This window comes from Aythya ferina (genome assembly GCF_964211825.1).
Source record: "Aythya ferina genome assembly, chromosome: 10".
Classification (NCBI taxonomy): Eukaryota; Metazoa; Chordata; class Aves; order Anseriformes; family Anatidae; genus Aythya; species Aythya ferina.
The window spans coordinates 21,791,459-21,812,148 of NC_140306.1; the positions used below are offsets into that span (position 1 = coordinate 21,791,459).

Consider the following 20,690-nt stretch of genomic DNA (forward strand, 5'->3'; position numbering starts at 1 on the left):
CGCAGGAGCAGGTGACCTGGCAGGAGCTGCTGCCCGTAGGGGAGCCAGGTTGGAGCAGTTTTCTCCTGAGGGATGGACCCCGTGGTATGGACCCATATCTGGAGCAGTTCTGGAAGAGCTGCTGCCTGTGGGAAGCCCACGCCGGATCAGTTCATCAAGGACTGCATCCCGTGGGTGGGACCCCACAGCACAGGGGACGAGAGTGACCGAGAAGGAGAGGCAGAGAAGAAGTGCTGTAGACTGACCATAACCCCCATTCCCCCGTTCCCCTGCGCCGCTCGGGGGGAGGAGGTGGAAGAGAGTGGATGGGGGGGAAGGTGCTTTTGGTTTGCTTTTTCCTTTGTTTTCTCACTTCTCTCGCTTGTTAGTAATAGGCAATAAATCTTACTATCTCCTTATGCCGAGTCTGTTTTGCCCGTTACAATAATTATTGCGTGATTTTCTCGTCCTTATCTCAACCCTTGAGCCCTTTTCACATATTTTCTCCCCATTCCTCTTTGAGGAGGGGAAGTGAGAGAGCGGCTGTGGTGGAGCTCGGCTGCCCACTCGAGCGGAACCACGACAGCCGGGAAAAATATTGTTGCAATAATCATAATGCAACATAGGAGAATCCTGAAGGAGAATTTTAGCTTTGTAAAAAACAAAGGCCAGAAAATAATGGTAATGTGTAGAAATAAAGTGTAAGATTAGACATAGGGTAGATAAAAAGACCCACTTCCTTTGAGTTAAGTATGATGCCATTTCCATTAAAGAACACAGCAAAATAATTTTAGAAGAGATGGTATTGTGGTATTAGATTAATTATTGTATCTGAATTTTACGTGTAGTAATACATAACAAGTAATAGATGGGTAGAAAATTTTGTTTTGAAGGCTATGCCTTAAGAATATCACACTAGCAAACAATACAGAGCACTGAGCACAGCAGAGTTCCCAGAATCTTTTTATCTTTTTTTTTTTTTTTTTTTTTTTTTTTTTAAGTAGAGCTGCATGTGATCTTGAAATAAGATATTGTAGGAGGAAGTTACTATGCCATCGTGTATGAGTTCCAGACTACTACAGAATAGAACAAGACCATGCAGCATCTCTCAGTGACATAATTTGCTGTAGTTGTAATGGCTTGCAAGCACTTAACTCTTTTTTGGGTCTTGTTACCTTAAAAGACAATAAAAATATATATGTATATATTTATGTCCAGACAATAGAAAAAAAAACATTTTGATTTTGTTATATATTTTAAGACCTAAAGTGAGAGACAGGAGAGGGGCAAACCATGAAAAAGAAATCCTGCCCACACTGAAATCCAAGGAAATATATTCCCAGAGCTCCAAGCTGGAGATAGTTCACCCATATCAGAAAAACACTACATTGATACAATTTAAGGTAATTTGAGTAGAAGCAACTTAAAGTGAGTTAGAGATATTGATACCAGAATATCAATAGCTCTAAATTAGAATATCAGAATATCAATAGAAGCCATCTTATTGACTTAAAACAAGCTAAATTACTGTTAGGAGTAATAATAATAATAATAATAATAATAAACATTGCACAAGAAGGGGGGTAAAAATACAACTTGTAATCATCCAGAAATGGTAATGTAAAATGAAGCAAAAATATCGTGTTGCATATAAAAGCTGAAAGAATTATAGGGAAGTAAAAGGTACTGGAGGGGTAAAACCAAACAAAAATGTATTTTTTTTTTCCAGGCTGAGGGATACCAGGCTTTTTTTTTTTTTTTTTTTTTTTTTTTACAATGATAATTTTTGATTAGAAACATGATTTAATTCCATTGCCCTCATATTTTCCTTATCCCAGATATAATAGTTAAATAATGAAATGTGAAAATGAAGTGCCAAACAATTAGGAGATAAAGCAAGAGCAGAGTGCTGCCATGCCAACTTACTGCATTGAAGTAGGAGAAGAACTACTAATCCTGCTGTCCTACTTCAAGCACAGTGTCTGGTACAGGTGTTCTCAGGGTGCTCTATGAACCCTCCTTGAATTCTCCGCTCCATTCTTCCTTCGAACAAGGATAGTTCAGAGCACAGACTGGGTACTCAAGGTGACCTAAGGCACTTACAAAGAAAATCCTCAATGAAAACACCTAAATGCTTAAGTCATATGAAATGTCCAGCCATTGCATTGATGAATCAACATTGAAAAGATGAAAGAACAGCTTCATAAAAGTATAGACCAACAATAAAGATCGGAATGCACTTCATATCTGGAACAGAAGAGCAGGTATTTTATTACATACGGTTCTCTGGAATTTGATGGAGTTGTTTTTGCACAAACATTTAGACTACCTGCTTCTGTTTGTAATTGCTTCCTCCAAATCTGGTCTTTGTATTAAATAAAGGATACCTATCCTCCCCAAATGATTGGAGCATCACCACAGTAAGAATCTATCCATTTTGTCGGGTCAGGAAGTTACATTTCTTTTAGTACATGCTATCTAACAGCAGATGTGCGTTAAATTGTGTTGCTGCAGGATATATTGACTACATCACAGGAAGAAGCCAAACAGCTGAAATAAGAAGTTACAAAGACCTTTTCAAACATGAGAAGTCTCCCTGATCACTATGAAACTAAATCACATGTCTGATATTACTTGCACATACGGAAAAGATTTACTGCCTGGTTACATACAGTAACCAGGTTACATACAGTAACCAGGCAGTAAATGTGCTTCTAGTCTCATGCCCTATAACAGTACACTTGTTTCACAACTGCTACTTACTCTACTGGTTTCCTTTGCTGTATATTTAGAAATCTGCAATATATATATTGAAGGCAATTATGATTCCAGTATTTCCCTAAGATTCAACAGGTTTTACAGTAGTTTCAAGTAGTCTTAATGACTAGATGGTGGGCTGTTGTTTTTTTGTATGTTTGTTTGGGGTTTTGTTTGTTTTATTTTGTTTGGTTTGGTTTCTGATCATTGCCTCTCTCTTCTAATCATGCTCTCTCTCAGCAGCTTCAACATTTGAGCTTCAATGCTCTCAATTAGTCTCTCATCTGACACTTCAGTCAGAACTGCCGTATCCCAGAACCTTCAGGAAGGTGCAATGCAATCAATACATCACACTTAGGTCAATTTTTACATTTATACCCAGACTATTAGAAAGAAGTTTTGAGTGTGATATTGCCAATTTTCCAGAAATAATGGTAATAAAGGGAAACACAATGAATAAACTACTACAGAGGGAAATAAATATTCCTAGCAAAAAGGGAAAGCAGAAAGTCTTAAGCACTAATGAACCTTTCCTGATTCCATTTCTGGTATTTAGAGATCAATACTGGCCAAAGTAATTCAACAGTTCATTTGGTATTGAGGGGAAAAAAAAAAGAAAATGACAACAACAACAAAAACACCTACAGCATCGAACAGTGACTCTAGTTTAAAAAAAAAAAAAAAAAAAAAAAGGAGAAAAAAAGCAAATGCAAAAGAAGCTCCTCAGAAATGATATAGTTAGAGTTGAGATTCTACTACAAGCATTTTGTTAAATGTTTGTGTCCATATGTGAAGCATTTCTGAATATTTATGACTACAGTTTTTTCTACTATATTCAGTTCTTATAGGATGAGGATTATGCCTTGTTTGTGAAACTAGGTGGAAATTCTTAATGGTGCGTTTCAGGAAGCATGCGTCTGTTTTTTCATCCTGTTCCTTCCTAAACTTGCTAAAGTTGGCCCCAAAAATATATCAGAAAATAACTAGAGGGTGAGAGGGGTGAGTGGAAAAACTTTAAAGACACCTTGTCTTAATTAAATCTAAAAGCGTTACTTCTTCCTGTTCAACTTAGTAACGTATGGCTTTGGCATATCACACCTGACTGGGGTCAGGGGATGCAACAGCACAGAATAGGTTCATATTTCAGCTGCCACCTGTAATTGGCAGCCTGGAATTAATTAATGAAGTGGAACCAACACAAACTTCAGTGCAGCATGAAATTAAACACGCCAAGCAGTATAGAAAAAAAAAAAAAAACAACCTGCTGCTTTTTCGATACTCCTTTACTGCTATAAAAAGTAGAAAGGTAAAACAGTTAAGCCAAGTGCAAACCTAACAAATGTAAGCAATGCCTGTGGTAGTTATTTGTATTATTTGGGTCTCTCACTCAGCTGCTAAGCTATTACTTGAACAAACAGGTACAGAAAGAATAGTTACCCAACCTCATAAAGACATTTATCAGTCTTTGACATTTTTAGTCATTTTGGTCTTACAATTATTTTAAATAACTTATCTAAAGCCAGACCACGGGGCTGCTACAAGAAGTCTCAGCTGGAAGCTGTCTGATCACAGCATCAGCATCTCAGCCCTGATTCAGCCGGACAGCCAGGGCAGGAATCCAGCCAGCCCTGTACACACACCAACCCCTGACAGGAATGCCATTGCTGTAATCTTTCTGCCTGATCAGCAATTAGCATTCAGCACGAGCCACCTTTCTGTAGGTGAGGCAAGATATTTGACTTCTGTATTTTAAAGAACAATCTTGGAGTACAGACCAAAAAAAAAAAAAGTTATTTTTGCAGCATTTTCTTCCACTTATTTTTGCTTTAAATAACAGCAGATCTTATAAGAATATTTCTAGTATCCTGGAAAGAGTCTCAACGCAAGGTGTCCCTTTTTATTTCCTTCCTTTTTTTCCTCATCTTAATTCAATAGATATCAGAGAACTTCTGCTGTACCTTTTAGATTGTTTCTCTTGAATTAAGCTTCTTTTCTTGACAAAGCTTCTTTTCTCTTCCACGTTCTCTACAAACTTCTTATATTACTCCTATAAAGCAGTAAAGCATGTCTCCTAGTTCGGGCAAGGATAATTTCAAACCAAATAAAAAAAAGATGAGTTCAGGATGGAAGTCATATCTGGAATAAATATTAGAATTTTCACATTCCTCGTTTTGAGTTTTCTGTTCCAGATGCTTGAATGTTTTTTTTGTTCCTAAAAAATCAAACAGTGGAAGATTTACCTTATCAGCAGCTTAATGAGATGTCCATCACAAACAGCATCCAAATGGCTCCTGTTCTCCCAGCATGGCCTGCATCTTTATGCCTCTCTATCTGGGAGCTCTTAAGTATACACTTCTGAATATCTACTGCAAAGCAGTGGAGAATTCCTTCACAAATGAGACACATTTGAAAAAGATTAGTGCAAATTACTTTTGTAAATTTATAGCTACATCACAGAAACAGCTATCAGAACCTGTGTGCCAGTGACTGCTGCTTATAGCGGAACTTGTGCTGATTTAGAGTTTCACAGAGTTGTCATTGATTCAGTTTTGCCATGTTATAGAATCATAAAATCATTTACGTTGGAAAAGACCTTTAAGATCAGCCTAATAGAGCCAAGTCCATGCCCACATATTTCTTGAATACCTCCAGGGATGAGGACTCCACCAGCTCCCTGGGCAGCCCATTCCGATACATAACAATTCTACCCATAAAAAAATTCTACCCGCTATCCAATCTAAGCCTCTCCTCGTACAACTTGAGGCTATTGCCTCATGTCCTCTCATGTCCTGTCACTTGTCATCTGAGAAAAGAGAACAACACCCTCCATGCCACAACCTCCTTCCTCACAATTGCAGAGAGCCTCCCCTCAGCCTGCTTTTTTCCAGACTGATCAAATCCTATTCCCTCAGCTGCTCCTCATCTGTCCTGTTTTCTAGTCCATTCACCAACTTTCTTGCTCTTCTCTGAACACATTCCAGAATCCCCATGCCCTGCTTGTAGCGAGAAGCCCAAAACCAAACACAGAAATTGAGGTGTGGCCTCACCAGTGCCAACAACAGGGGGATGAGCACTCCCCCAGCCCAGCTGGACCCACCAATTCTGATACAGACCAGGGTGCTATTGGCCTTCTTGGCCAGCTGGACACACTGCTGGCTCAAGTTCAGCCAGCTGTCAACCAGCACCCCCAGGTCCTTTTCTGCTGGGCAACTTTCTAGACACTCTTCCCCAAGCCTGTAATCCTGGAAGCGGTTGCAGTGACCCAAGTGCAGCACCCAGCATTCAGCCCTGTCGAATGTCATGCTACTGGATACGGCCCATCAGACCAGCCTGTCCAGACCTCTCTGCAGAGCCCTCCTGCCCTCAGCAGATAACAGAACTACCCAGCCTGGTGTCAGCTGCAAACTTACTGAGGTTTACTTACTTAATCAATCCCCTCATCAAGGGGGAACAAGTCATTCAAGTATTTTCATGTGATGCCACTCCAAAATCATTGGTGCAAGCTTTGCTGGCTCAACCTCCTTTCTCTATTAGGCAGTGACAGTAAACTGAGAACAATAAATGGTTCCTTTGTTACCTTGACAGTCCCCAAGGAAAAGACCTAGTTGTTCCACACAGAAAATGCCACATGGAAGAGCTATAACATTTTGGCTTTTCTAAGTAATCTTTCTTCTGTTAAAGGATTGTGTTGCTATTAATGATGATTCCTTCCCACTTCCATTTCCTGTTTGTTCACCCAATGCAAAATTTTAACTCACTTCTTTCGAGTTACTTTTAAGAACTGGGAAGTTATGCAAGTGTGAGGAATGTTTTAACAATTTGTGTCCATAAAGAACAATTCTGTTTGAATCCTGTCTGCCTCTGGGCCCTGCACTGGCACTTCAATTCTTGAACCACAGCTGCAGCGTGTCCCAGTCTCCCCCTCATTCTAGTCAATTTATCACTCCTTAAATTTATGAACCTGTTTGCTTTTGTTATTCCGGACTTCTATTTCTAACACTGCTATAGATGTGTCTGTGAATGGCTGGGGAAGAATGTTTTAATTACTCGTGAAGCTGTTTGTGTTTGATGTCTGGGAGTTTCAGAACAACTGATAACAACTAGTGACTGTTATGGGATACTATGCGGATCTTTGGTATCTGGTTAGGGGGGCCGAGAGATAAAGAGGAAGGAGAAAGAAGCTTGAAGGACGGCTGGGAGACAAGACTTGAAGAGAATGTTCTATAAACTTGGTATGGTGCCAAGTAAGTACAAAGGGGGAGAGGAAGACTACGAGCCTTCAGCATGAAAGACCCCTAGAGACCCCCAGAAGAGACCCCCAGAGGAGACTGCGCATGCTCCAGTAGGAGGGACTGGACCCCGGAAGCTAATTATAATGATCTATTTTTTTTTAGAAGTAGTAATGAATATGTATTAGTCTAGGAGCATAAAAATCAGCTGCTTGATGTAACTGGTGTGTGTCCTGGTGGAGCGGAGACTCCTGGTGCACCCAGCGCTGTTTGCTTACCTCTATTCCTTTATATTCTTTTAATAAATCCTATTTTTTTTATTTAATCCTAATTTGAATCCTGAGCCATTTATAACACAAGCAATAATAAAACATGGCTTTGCTTCATTACCTGTGTGACTACCCGCAGATACCAGATGAACTGCTGCTGTACAAAGGTACAGGATCTACCAAATCTTCCTTTCTCACTTACACACAGCTTCACATTTTGGCATAACCTCAAGAACCAGATTAAAAGAAAAATCCAAACACTGCTGAATGTATCAATTCTTTGCTTCTTACACTAAGGTCACTAAGAGGAAACTGGAAGATGAGGTTTACCAGTAAATCCATCCTGCATTTGTATATTTAAATCTTTGTGGTCTGCTTAATGTTGAGAACTGTTTTTTGTGTGTTTTTTGTTTGTTTTTTTAAGATGCCTTCATCCACATCTCTCATCTGTAGCTTTTTAGCCTACTTAAGAGTGAACACCACAGAGAGGAAGTTATTTTAATGAATACAAGAAATGATAAATGTGAGTAAATACATCTAGCAAGAGATGTATCATTGCTTAACTAATGGTAGAAAAATTATTAAAATGTTGACACTAGTTATGTTTTCTACTAATGTAAATAAAGACCATTAAAGACAGATAATGACAGTAAGAACCAGAGTACAGCTATGCTATTTGCTACTAAAGGGATTACTTTGGAAACTATAATAAAGAAATAAATAACATTTTTCCCAAGAAGTATCACCATAAATTCCTGAGAATTTAGACAAGATCTGCCACTTATGCATCTAATGCCATTTTTGACCCAAGATGCAGGTAGCATCCTACTTTATTGGTCTTATTTTTCCATTAAAAAAAGTAATCATATAATTTAAATGCTCTACCTGAAAGAACCTGCATTAATAAGCAGTTAAAGTCTTGAATATCATTTAAATAATCTTTTTATACCTACAATAAGAAATATATATTGATTTTATGTGAAATTACTTCATATTTGACAGTTTTACGACATATACAGTATCTACATATATACTAGGCTACCTGCAAACTCAAATAGAAAGGCAAAATTGAACAAATAGATTATAAAATCCAACTGCTAACATTTTTGCCTCTACACTTAATAGCAAGAAAGGCAGAAGAAAGGCATTTTTACCAAGCCTAATTGTTTCATGACAATAACCAATAATAGGAAAGCTAGATCCATCACTGCAAATTAATCCGTGCTGAACAAAGCTGGAGAAATTGCATAGGAATTAATCAGGTTAATAAGCTGAGATAATGTTACAAAACTCCTCTGCAAAAACTATCAACAGCTTACAAAAAGTAGGACACTTTATAAGACAGACAAAGATCTTGACATATAAAATGCTCCTGATTTCGTGAACACTGACAATGTGAATGCCATAGCTTGACGCCACTTTTTCAGAAATAACTGGAGCAAAGAAAATCTGTGAGATACTCCCTTTTACATGAGATTTAAGAGTGCTAATCATTTTATAACTGCTGGATAACAAAGATTGCATGAACATATAAGGCTTGTCTTATTTTTAATCAAGAAAAAAAATAGAAAATTCCATTATTTTCAATACTATGAAAATGTCCAAACCCATGTCTCTGAAAAATGCTCATGTACCGAGCATTTTCTTAGGATTATGCTATAGTGGGGTTCTGATCACCACAATTATTTTTGTCCCTTCCCATTTCCTTCCCAGTTGTGCTTATTTTACCCATTTGCAATGACTACAGGGTAACATAAGAGAAGGCAGGGACCAGCACTCAGGGATTCACCAAGAGGGTTTCTGGTGTGAGCAGTGGCAGCTGAGGAGCCAGCCCAAGCTCGGTTTGTGGCTCATGCCAACCTTGCAGAAGCTTCTCAGGACAGCTCAAGGCTGCAGGGCTGCCACCATCTCCAGGAGCTGCAGCTGAAGTTGCCCTAACTCACAAGTGAGAAAGCTCAGAATCCCCAAGCTAACTTTTACCAGGAATTAAGGCACTAAATTCCTTGAGAAATCTCTAATTTCTTAGCATCGCTAAGTTAAAATAAACCCATCAGCATTCTATAATCAGTGAAAAGAAGCCACAGAATGGGTAAGTGAAAAACCATGTTCTTACAAGAAATGCCTTGCAACTCCAGATAGATACAAACCCATCCTCCAAGTCAGTTTGTTGGCCAATTTCACACAGATGTAGTCAGCACGTTCACGTGGACAGAAAAAATGAGCATAACATTATGCTATTTCTGGTAAGAGGTTCTACCCTAATAGAAAAAATGTCTTCAAGCATGAAAATACACAAGCTACCTGAATTCAGAGCAAATTTCACACAGCACACAGGAAGCCCTTGTGTTATTCTAAGACATGACACACAACAAAAAGTCACAGGGGGAACATAATCAACATGTATCAAATGCAAGTAAGAAACAACAGAATGAGAACAATGACTCACTGAAATAACACAATGCATACAATAAATACCAACCTGCATACAACAATGCTCAGAAAGCTGTCAGATTTATGCCCCAGAATTAACACAATTGTTTTAATTACAAATCAACCACGCTAACTTTCATATAAGATATGAAACTTCATCCAGCTACTCTGCATTACTTACAAATGCTTTCAGAATTTAACTAACCCATTAATAACTCACTATTAGTTATAACCAATACTAGTCACATACTGTCACAGAATGCTTCAGCTTTCAGAAAAAAATCCAGTCACACTTTGCCCCCTGCTAAGCCGCACCCTGCTTACAACAGCCTATTCCAAACACATTACTGACCACCTTTCACAACAATAACCAACACTTCAGACCAAAAAATCTGATATATATCTATATATCTATGTACACACACTGTCAGATATACACTGACAGATTTGACACAGAGATCTGTAAGTAATAACTAAGAGGGTATGGTTATTAAATTCAGTCAGGGCCCCCGTACGTTGAATTAAATTAAAGGTTTCTGGCAGAAATTCTATTAAATTCATGTGAAGAAGAAGAAATTTACAGCTAACGGGCCTGTATTTGTTTAGTTAATTACTGCACTTCTGGAGGACTGCAATTCATTTCATTTACCTTCAAAGCTCTTCACTAATGTTTACAGAACAGTCACAACTATGCACCGTCACTCTTAACCAAGGTTATATATTTAAGCTCCAATTATCAGACCTTTCCATTTGCACATATCATAATTCAAAGCTACCAAAGATAAGTAAATGAGATCTGCTGAAATTGAACGTACTCAAAAAAGACCACAAAGAACTTGCAGTTTTCCCATTTCCTTGAAGAACTAGCTTATCACACAGCAAAAGCAAAATTGTGCAGTTAAATAGAATTTTAAAGAGATCAATTGTAATTCTGTTATATATACTCTTTGTATTTATCTACATAGCTTACATACGTAGCTTACAGTTGTAGCTTACATATCTACATAGCTTACAGTTACAGCAATACCAAAAATTCTGGTTTTATTTAATACACATTCTTGAAGCTTTAATAATCAATTACATACCCAAACAACAGCAGTAAGCCATTATAACTTGCCTCAACTTTTCAGTAATATGCAGCTGATACAGAATAAGCTAAATATTAAAAACAACAACCTATGTTTTATTCTGCTTATTAATCAGGAAGGTAATTAAGCCACTTATGCTGTAATATAGTTCAAGCCCTATATGTATTAAAATGAAGTTTGTTCTAAATACATGACAATGACTTTTTTTTTTAAATAAACATGGTAAGGTAATGTGGAAAGGAAAATTATAACAGTTTTATGAGGAAATACAGAAAAATCCAACATACTTAAGAAAAAAAATAGTGGAATATTGCCTTCTGAACATTGGCTATCATATGTTATTTTCAGTTATTGTAACATTTCAATGTTACTGAATTACATTTTTAGAAAACCAAATCAGAAGTCAATTACTTGACAGAAGTCAAGTTAAAATTAAGTAGAACCACTAAGCATATATTTATATATATTGTACTTTAAATATATTAAGTTACCAACAGTCACATTTGGAAATTAAATGCTTCAGCACCTTTGCAAATTATATACAAATACATGCATCCATCAGTACCTTAGCATCTTTTTTAAAAAATGGCACAGAGTTCTACAGAGTGCAAAGGAATACCTTTGACAGCTAACCTGCTTGCAGCCCAGGCAAATTGATCTTTAAAGAGACTGCAATTCAGTTCACAGTTCTATCAAGTGGTCACTACAGAAGCCAGGTTACTGAGACAAATCAGGTAAATCTCTCCTCCATTAAGAGATTAAGCTATAAGAGGCACACAAAACTCACAGGGCAATCTCTAACATCAGTGGAAAGCAAATGTATGTAATTTAAATAACATTTTTAATGTACAAAAATGGCAGGTGTCTTAGCATTTCTTAAGACAAAGTCAAATAATCCTTGCAGTATTGGTTTGCTTGTGAGCAGCAGTCAAAAATACCACCTAGACCCTTATACAACCATTGCCTTCACAATTAACAGAGTAACAAAGTATAGACTTTCTAAGCCAACTAATGACAAGATAGGAGATAGAGTGTAGAGAAAGTAAATGAAACAATCTTCCAGCGTAGCAGGAGATCTGGATTTGACCTTGCAAATCAAATTTAGAACCGAATGAAGACCTCTTGTATGAACCTTGCAGGTTCACGTTAACATTACTGTATTTTCTACTGATTATTTTCATAGCTATCTAAATGAACAAGTTCAAGTAACTATAAAGATCTTAGAAGTTACCACTGGAGATGTTCTGTCCCTGTACAAGCAGGATGATTTTATGGCAGACTGGTGCTCAGAATAAGCTTGAAAATTCAGTCTAATCTTAAAGTCTTTGTTTGTTTCTTTTCCCATTTTAAGGCAGACTTGTAGGGTAACATATACATATACATGTATATTTTATGTATTATACTTATTTTATGTATTTTATACTTGTATTTTATACTTGTATATACATGTATATATGTATACATGTATTGTAACATATACATGTTATGTATAGATAAGCTCACTGCAGATTAGGTCTAAAACTGACTAAATTATCTTACCTTCCTGTATGTCAGTGGCTGTAGCTTAACAATCAAGAGTATTGCTGTGTGTATGTACATGTATATGTAAGTATGTATGCAGGTATGTATACACACTGTGTGTGTTTTCATTCTCCTTTTTTCATTTTCATTCATCAGTGGAGCTGACACACTAATATTTTACTGAGAAACACATTCTCACAGTTCTAAACAGTAACATTATTTTTTGTTAAATACTCTTGGAGCATTTCCAAACACTTGTTGGGCTTCTACTCACTGGGAGCTTTCCCCATCCTCCTTGCTGCTTTCCATCCTGTAGCTAAGGAAACAGGGTTGAGTTGCATAACAAAGTGAGTCAGCAGCTGCAGGCAGATATCCTTCCACTGTCCAGATTACATAGCTACAGTAACACACACAAGTTAGTGGGAATTTTACCAATACTCTGCAATTAGGACTTTTTCCTGAGGTCTGAGATCCTCAAGTATGTTTGACATTAGTGTTGACAAAGGGCTAAAAAGGTCATTGATAAAAAACACAAATCTTGGAATAAAAATTTCAGTGAGTGCTTTGTATTTCAAGCTTTTTTAACCAGGATCTTTGTTTACATTTATCAATCTTGAAGTAATGCTGGCAATACAGATTGTATCATGTAAGCACATAAAGGCTGTTATTAGCAACCATTTACATACTAGTTCTGCAGTGATGGACTTGGAATCATAACAGATAAGCTGAACAAGCATTAAAAACAGTATTTTGTGGGGGAAGCGAGACTATCATACCTGACATGTACAGGACTATAGCGTAAGTGACATAAAATGATCACAACGCTAGTTAAGAACATAACTGTAACAGACTGTGCAGATCTGAGTAATGAAGTTGAAAAAGACACTGAATGCAGAAAAGATCAGTGACAGGTTACAAGGAAGGAAGTGATGCTACTGAGCCTACAGATGAGGAACTGGGGTGGAGAGCTGGAATTTTCAGTCTTAAAAAACAGAGAAATCCTTACTTTGTAACAACACTAGATGAAAAGAGCAAAGGAGCTTAAGTTAGAAAAAGAAACATTTGGATTAGTTAGGAGGAGAGTCATATTAAAGATAGTGAAGCTCTACGTTAGACTACCTTCAGAAGCTGTAGAAGTTTCTAACAAACCAAGAGGAATACCTGCCATGAAGAGCTTCACTGTCATTTAATTCATCAATTGAGAAGGAAGGATGGGGAAAATGGCCTCAAGAGGTCTACCCTAGCCCTAGGATTTTATAGGGGCAGAGTTGTAGATTTATGTATAAATGTAATTTCATGTTGTAGTTGGTAACTTAAAATCACAGCCAAAATGTAGTCGGCATTACAGAAAATTGCGGACTAAGATATACAGCCACACTGATTTAACGAAATCCTCACGTGACCTCTATTCAAGACTTCAATAAGCACCGGGCTATATCACAATTTCAAATGCTTCCAGCAGCTGTTTGAGGAAGAATGAGCCATCCTTTCCCTCTTCAATGTGGTAAGTACAGGTAGGCTGTTACAGTCAAAAGTATAACACAACTTGGAAATGTTCAGCGCTGGTTAAAGGGCATATACAACACACCATTTATACAGAACCTTTTTTTTCTTACAAATTCTGTCTACATGGTCCATATTATATATGTAGAATAAAACGCAGTTACCACTGATGATGTATAAAATTTAATTTAAAAAAAGATTATATTATATTTATCCCTATGGAACCAACATCAATTTTTATTTTCACTGCCAGGTAAACAAGCCACAAAACTACAACAACTCTGTTTTCTTGATTCAATTTCATTATGAAAATGTAACTACATCTCTGCAAATCTGCATCAAGTCAATCAATACACATGCAATTCATTTCATAACAGATACCCAACTTCATAGCTGTCAATAACATCTGGCTAATTTCTGTTCACAAATGCTCCTGATTTTGCCATGTTGAAAACAAGCAAACATCAAGTCTGGTTCTATAATCTGAAAGTAATTTAAATTAAATTCAAACTTCAATTGCCAGTTTTCATTACAGAGGAATATCATAGAGGAAAACAGCATCATTCAAGAAAATAGCAATCAGTTTATCAAATTACTACACTGCAATGTAATATGAATGATACTGGCAAATTGTACAACCCTACTAACCACCTTCTGCCTATATAGTCACTGTACTGAAGATGACCTAGGATACAAAGATATTAAAGGAAATTAATCATAAACTCACTGTCTGTGTATCATATACAGAGTAGCTGCTGTAGCTCGAGAAGTGCTGGGCTGCAGTTTAGGTAGATGTGGCCTAAAGGGCTCATAAGAACTTGCCACAAGCTGCATGAGCTGAGCACAAACTGCGAGGCTCAGTTAGGGCCCTCAGTTAATAACCAGGCAGCCAGCCTGAACTGAACCGCATCTACGCTACTGTTAAAATCCACACTGATTATTTTCAATCTGATTGAATCAGAGATATAAATAGGGTGGTGTTTGTAGATTTCTAAAAATAATCATTTTTTGTACTTCTTGAAGTTCCTTTTAGTCTCCCGCATTTTTCAGTCAGGAAATTTTCTGTGGTTTGGAGCAAAGATTCAAACTGAACGCATCTTTTGGATGAAGTATTTCTGGTTTGGGGAAAAACCTTAGTTAATTTTTCTCTCCTTTCTCTTTACAGTCAAAAGAAGGAGAAAATGCATGACCATGGCTGATCTCACCAAAAAACAGTAAATCTAAGAACTGGTATAAGCTCTCTCCAGTTTCATACCACAAATCCTCCACAGCTCCCAAGACTTGATCACAATTTAAGATTTGATCAGCAATTAAAATAGATGGCAAAAGTGATGACTTTTTTCTGAAGAGCATCCTTGGATTACTTTGAGAGATTTCACAGTGCCTGTCTTTTGCTCCACGGTTATGCGTCTTTTCAGCTTATGAACTCTGGTACTCTGCACGTCTCATCAGAAATATATATATATATATATATATATATATATATATATATGTATATATATATTAAAAGAAGAATTGTTTTCTAGAAACCAACAATTTCCACACAAAATCTTCCTTTATTTTTCCCTTAAAGAATACACTGAATGTCCAATTTGAATGACAAGAACTGCGCAACAATAAAGAATCTCAAAGCAGAGGAAAAGGCATGCACAATAAATTGAACTTATCTTTTCTTTTTTTTTTTTTTCCCTTCACTCAGGCATTTCTATTTTTTATTTTTTATTTTTGGTTTGTTTGTTTATTGCATCTTTATGTACCTATCAATCATCCTTCACTCTGGAATTTGTGCTGATATTTTTCATCTACTGTTGCACGTCTCAGCAGTACAACAACTTGTTTAGTCTAACTTTGTCAAGACCATAAATAGCAAGTGGACATGTTCCATTTATTCCACTTCAGACATACATCTATTAATGCAGCTTCTGACTTCCAAAGATTTCACAGGAAGAGAAGAGAAAGAACTAAAAAGGAGAATACTAGGAAAGGATACCAGAAGTCCTTTAACTGTACCATGAGGTCAGAAGCACAAATTTTTGCATTCTTGCTGGAACAACAACAATAACAAAAAGAATCTCTCAGCAACCTCCTTGAAGTCTATACCTGTACTTTCCCTCTGCAGTATCTTCCCTTTGCCAAAAAATCATGTTTCACAAAGTATCAGTGCAAGATTCAGCTGACCTCTCATCATGTTTTCTCTTTAAAAGAGGATCCACATCTCAAAAGTATAGAAGGAGATCAAAATAACTCACAGATGGATCTGCCAAAATTTGGGCAGAATGGATCCTACCACTGAAGTCCAAACCATTTTTAACTGAAGTAGGGCAGAGTTGTAATGAATTTGCCAAATATATTAATTAGCCAAAGCTAATGTCTTTTTTTTTTTTTTTTTGTGGTGGAAAAAATAAACACATATGAGAGAACAATTTCCCCAGGGTCAGCAGGGACAATTACTCCAGTGGGGCCTCTGCACTGTAAGTAAGGCTGTTTGTATTCAGTGTACATAAATTTAAATAGAAATAAGCAAATAGATTTTAGTCACAGTAAGATATTATGATTTGAGTTAAACCTTAAAGAAAGGTAGTACTTCATTTTAGATAACTATAGATCAGCTTTGATTTTTAGAATCTAGGTGATTTTGTATAATTTTTTACACAGTTTTTATAATTTATAATTTTTTACACAGTTCCCATTTGCACAGGTGTGCCTAAAGACAGTTTGCTCTATGTTCATGCAGTATGTGGCACATTGCATAGACAGATTTGCATTGAAGATGTCTAACTTCATCACACATTGGTTATCTTCACCAGAATTATCTGCAAGGTTTACTGGAACAATTACCCAAACTCTGAGAAGTTGTTCACATAAATGAAGAGTAACCGTATTGCAACACTACGCAGGAAGTCTGAGATCATTCCAGAATGGGGGGCATGGGGGAGAAGAATGCAGCATAACTGGCATTTTATACATTTTTCCAACGGAGCGCTCGTAGGCCATGGTTAATGATAAATAGCAAGAGGATAAGGAAACATGGCCTTAAGGTAAATAACATTACAAGCACTCCAAATAATAACACCAGCAGACAGAGTCTAGCCCATACCAATCATATGATGGATTAATAATGGATTAAGACCAGTCACTTTATAATAAAGTCTGAACACAGATGGAATACTGACCATCTATGCAATAGAGCAATATTAGAAGTCATGCATAATTCAAGCACATTGTATACATCTTACTGGGCAAGCTGAATGCCTTTTCTACTGTGAACATAAAACACAGCAGAGTTTAATAGAAATAAAAAGACCCTGATACAATATATATTTTAATTATCTCAACTTTGATAAGCTGATGCAAATGTAATCCCCTTTAAGCTTTTCAAAGCTACCTTACCATACCTTAATTATAAACTCAATAGTATTTGATTGCTAAGTTTAATTAGGTCAAAGAATGTTTTAGTTATATTGACTCTCAAATACATAACAAATGTTCACTCAGCACTAAAAGCAATTAAAATTAATCAACTCTGATCTAATGTATGTAAATCGTGCTTAAATCAAGATATGTTTTTGTTCATAGTTTATATTGGAGCATACTTTATTAACTTGCAAATTGACAGATGATCATTAAGATTTCTACAGTTCCAAATACACTAAGTTAACATTTGAAAGAATTTTATTTTCAGTAATAAATGTTATATATAACCCAAATAAATAACTCTTCTGAGGCTTTATATGAAAATGTTTTACTTACCTAGTTCATCATGCATCTGTTGTGCGTTCCTTCTTGATATGACAAGAAAACAGAAGCAACTTCCTTGAGCTTACAACAAATGCTGCTTACTACTAATAGCAGAATACTGCACAGCATTGTCCTTTTTCTTCTCCTGAATGGCATTTTGCTTAAGTAGGTGCAATTTTATTTGGAAAAGTGCAAGTGCTGCATTAGGTTTTTTTTACCAGGTTATTGCTCTAGATACCTCCTGAGTTACTTGTGGTTTTACGGAGTTGAGACTCATGGTATCATCTATTATCATTACAAAATTTTTTCTTCTTCTTCAGTTATCCACTTTGCAACAGCAATTAAAAATATATTGTTTTTAGCCATCTTGCTGACTGTTCTACATAAAAACCTTCAGACAACAAGGTTCATCGCTGCTTCACTTAGTATAACGTACTAACTACATGCAGCAGTCCAAAATTTGTTTTCCCAAAGAGCACTCAGCTACAGGAAGTAAGTAGTCATGCTGTTTCCATGTAAGACGCAGAAGAACTGGCTGCCTGATCCTGACTGAGGAACATAAGGATTTGCATTCCTCCAGCAACAGACCTGGCTCAAAGAGGATTGCACAGACTGAAGACCTATGTTTCAAAGGCTGGATCTTAGAAAAGAATAAAAATGACAGCAGCAACAAGGATTGAAAGCACAGACAGAAAAATCTGGAAATTGAATCTCTAAATTTAAGTAAGGAGAGACATCCTACCAGCACAAGTAGAAATACAGAGAATTGAGGAGCTGTAGTTGGCTGTTTTAAAGATGAGAAAATACTGGCTGTGTATGACCTTGAAAACTGTTTCCCTTTATCCGACACTCCAAGCTATCATAGATTATCTATAAAATTTAAAATTTGTATAAGAGATATTAACTATATATCTGTAAATCAATACACATATGCAAATCACTCTAGAACATATCACTACTTTAAGAGCACAGCATGCAACACTATAGGTTGAGTCAACTGTGTAAGCTGAATACAAAGTAAGCCTGTCTGTGGAGGTCAGCATGAACAAAACCACACTGGATAACATTTTCCTTTAAAAACAGACTTCAGACTGTGTTACATTCATACATTCATGCATTTGACAGCCCTCACAGTCTGCTGGTCACATCTGTCACAAGTTATCACTAACTGTTTGACATTGAGGGGATTTACAAATCCAAGTCTTTAAGCTGGCAATAAAATGAGCCAAGACCAACCAGCCAGTTTAATAAGCCAGTTGATAAACTCCCAAGTCATCAATACGAGTCCAGATCACTAAACAAATACAAAGATTATTTAATGTGCTTAAGTTACCAGTCCCAGTCCTGAGTCAGCAAAGCTCCAACCAGTATTTCCTGTGAAAGTAAATTCTGTCATGACCGATTTCTCTTGAAAAGACAGGTGTGTCTGGCCATGGTCAGTCATAAAAACATTTTATATCTATATTTTAAAAAGATTGCAGCCAGATGATGAGGTAAATTGGCAGGAGACCTAGCCATCTCAACATGTATGTTGCTTTGTGGAGCAACTCTAGTCTTTAAACAGTTAACACCCTCTCTTTTTCCTATCCCCCACCTCTCCTGGACAAAGGTGTTGAACAAATGCATTTACACAAATTAGAAACTTCAGAGAGAGTCAAGAATTGCCACATCTTTCCATTGTCAAGCACCAAAGGCAAGCAGTGAAGAAAACCCTCATGAACAAGAACAAAGCATGAGGAACGTCCTGGAGGCAAGGCACTGAGGCAGGGCAGCAGTAAGTGTGCCACATGACTGGCAGCACTTCACTGACTCAGCAGCTCGCTGAGGTGAGCTGCGAGAAGCAAATGGGAGTCGTTCGCCTAATTATGTAAGCTAGGAAGCATGTTGTACAGGAAAGTCTAATATGCTTATTTGAAAAAAATACACATATATATTGATTTTATCACAGAGCCTGAGAGATTTATTACCTGAAAATTTTAATAATTTAAAATTACCACAATTAGAATCTAAATTCTTAATAAGGAGCACATGCATTCAATTTTGGTGCCCTTAGCCACTGCCTGGGAAAACAAATGCTTTCACTGAGGATATATATATATAAGCTACTTAGCCCATATTTTCAAAGACATAAGAGAGTTGCCAGACCAAGAGTACCCTTAAGTCACAGCTTTACATGGAAAACAACACATACTGCAGTGTACTGCATAACCACCACACATACACGGTTTGATTTAACATCCACTAAACTCAGCAGAAATATTTTAGTCCCTAAAGCTTATTTTTAAAGTAAGCAGGTATTTGTCACTTGAGTAACTTGTTTTGCTGTTGTTTGTAAAAGTAAATCAATACTTAGAAGGTGGAAACAGTATACACATTAAAGTATGTTTTCAGAAAGTATGTTAAAACTGGACAATTTATAGATTGGGGTTTTGGATGTTTTCATCACATCTGAAGTGTGATAGAAAATCATAGGTGTATTTTCAGCACATCACTTTAAAATGATGCGTGTAGATCTCATAATTGCATTAATATCACATTAAACATCTTCACAACACCAGTGACATAACTGAAATAAACCATCTCATATAGCCAAGCAATATGATAAAAGGTCTGTTTTTAAGTCCCATATTCACAATGCCTTTTTGTCCTGCTAATTATTTACTAACAAGAGATTCACTGTTTTACTGTCATTCTAACTTCCATTTTTCTCTTTATAAATACTAGTACAGAAAAATGCAAAGCAGCAATATAAATAAAATTTAAATTTTTAATAATTGGCAAAACAAATTATTAATGCTACACATGCAAACAATCCAGCTAAAAGGACAAATGGGTTTATTTCATAGCACATATAATAACCAGATTTTATTTTATAAGGAGGGGAAGAAAAGGCAAAAAAGGGGAAAATAAAGAAGTTACTCACACTTGTATCCAGGCTGCAAATACTGATTGTATCTTCATCCTGAGTACTCTGTTTTCGTTTCTTCTACAAAAGAAAATGAAAAGAAAAGCTTTAAGAATACCACCAACTACCATCAGTCTGATCCCAAAACAGGTATACATAATGAAGTCATACACATAGGTATACATAGTTAATATCTTTCTCTCATCATCATTAGTCATTATAATAATAATGCACGTGAATACAAGCTCTATTTTTGTGTTCAAAACCCACC

The 20,690-nt window shown here is 36.6% G+C and overlaps 1 protein-coding gene and 1 long non-coding RNA gene across 11 annotated transcripts in view; both read right to left on the bottom strand.

The window, feature by feature from the left end:
• The window catches only part of ARHGEF3 (Rho guanine nucleotide exchange factor 3), a 128,053-nt gene that overhangs the window by 40,551 nt on the left and 66,812 nt on the right, over nucleotides 1-20,690 (bottom strand). For all 10 annotated transcript variants that reach the window (XM_084530424.1, XM_084530430.1, XM_084530419.1 and 7 more), the window contains one exon: nucleotides 20,438-20,500. In XM_084530424.1, the coding sequence (XP_084386550.1) occupies nucleotides 20,438-20,500 (63 nt within the window). The remainder of the gene's footprint in view (nucleotides 1-20,437; nucleotides 20,501-20,690) is intronic.
• Nucleotides 4,002-6,082, bottom strand: LOC311441844. The gene is made up of 3 exons (XR_014696253.1): nucleotides 5,784-6,082; nucleotides 4,977-5,123; nucleotides 4,002-4,872 (listed from the first exon to the last, which is right to left on the bottom strand). It is a non-coding gene; the product is annotated as an uncharacterized lncRNA (long non-coding RNA).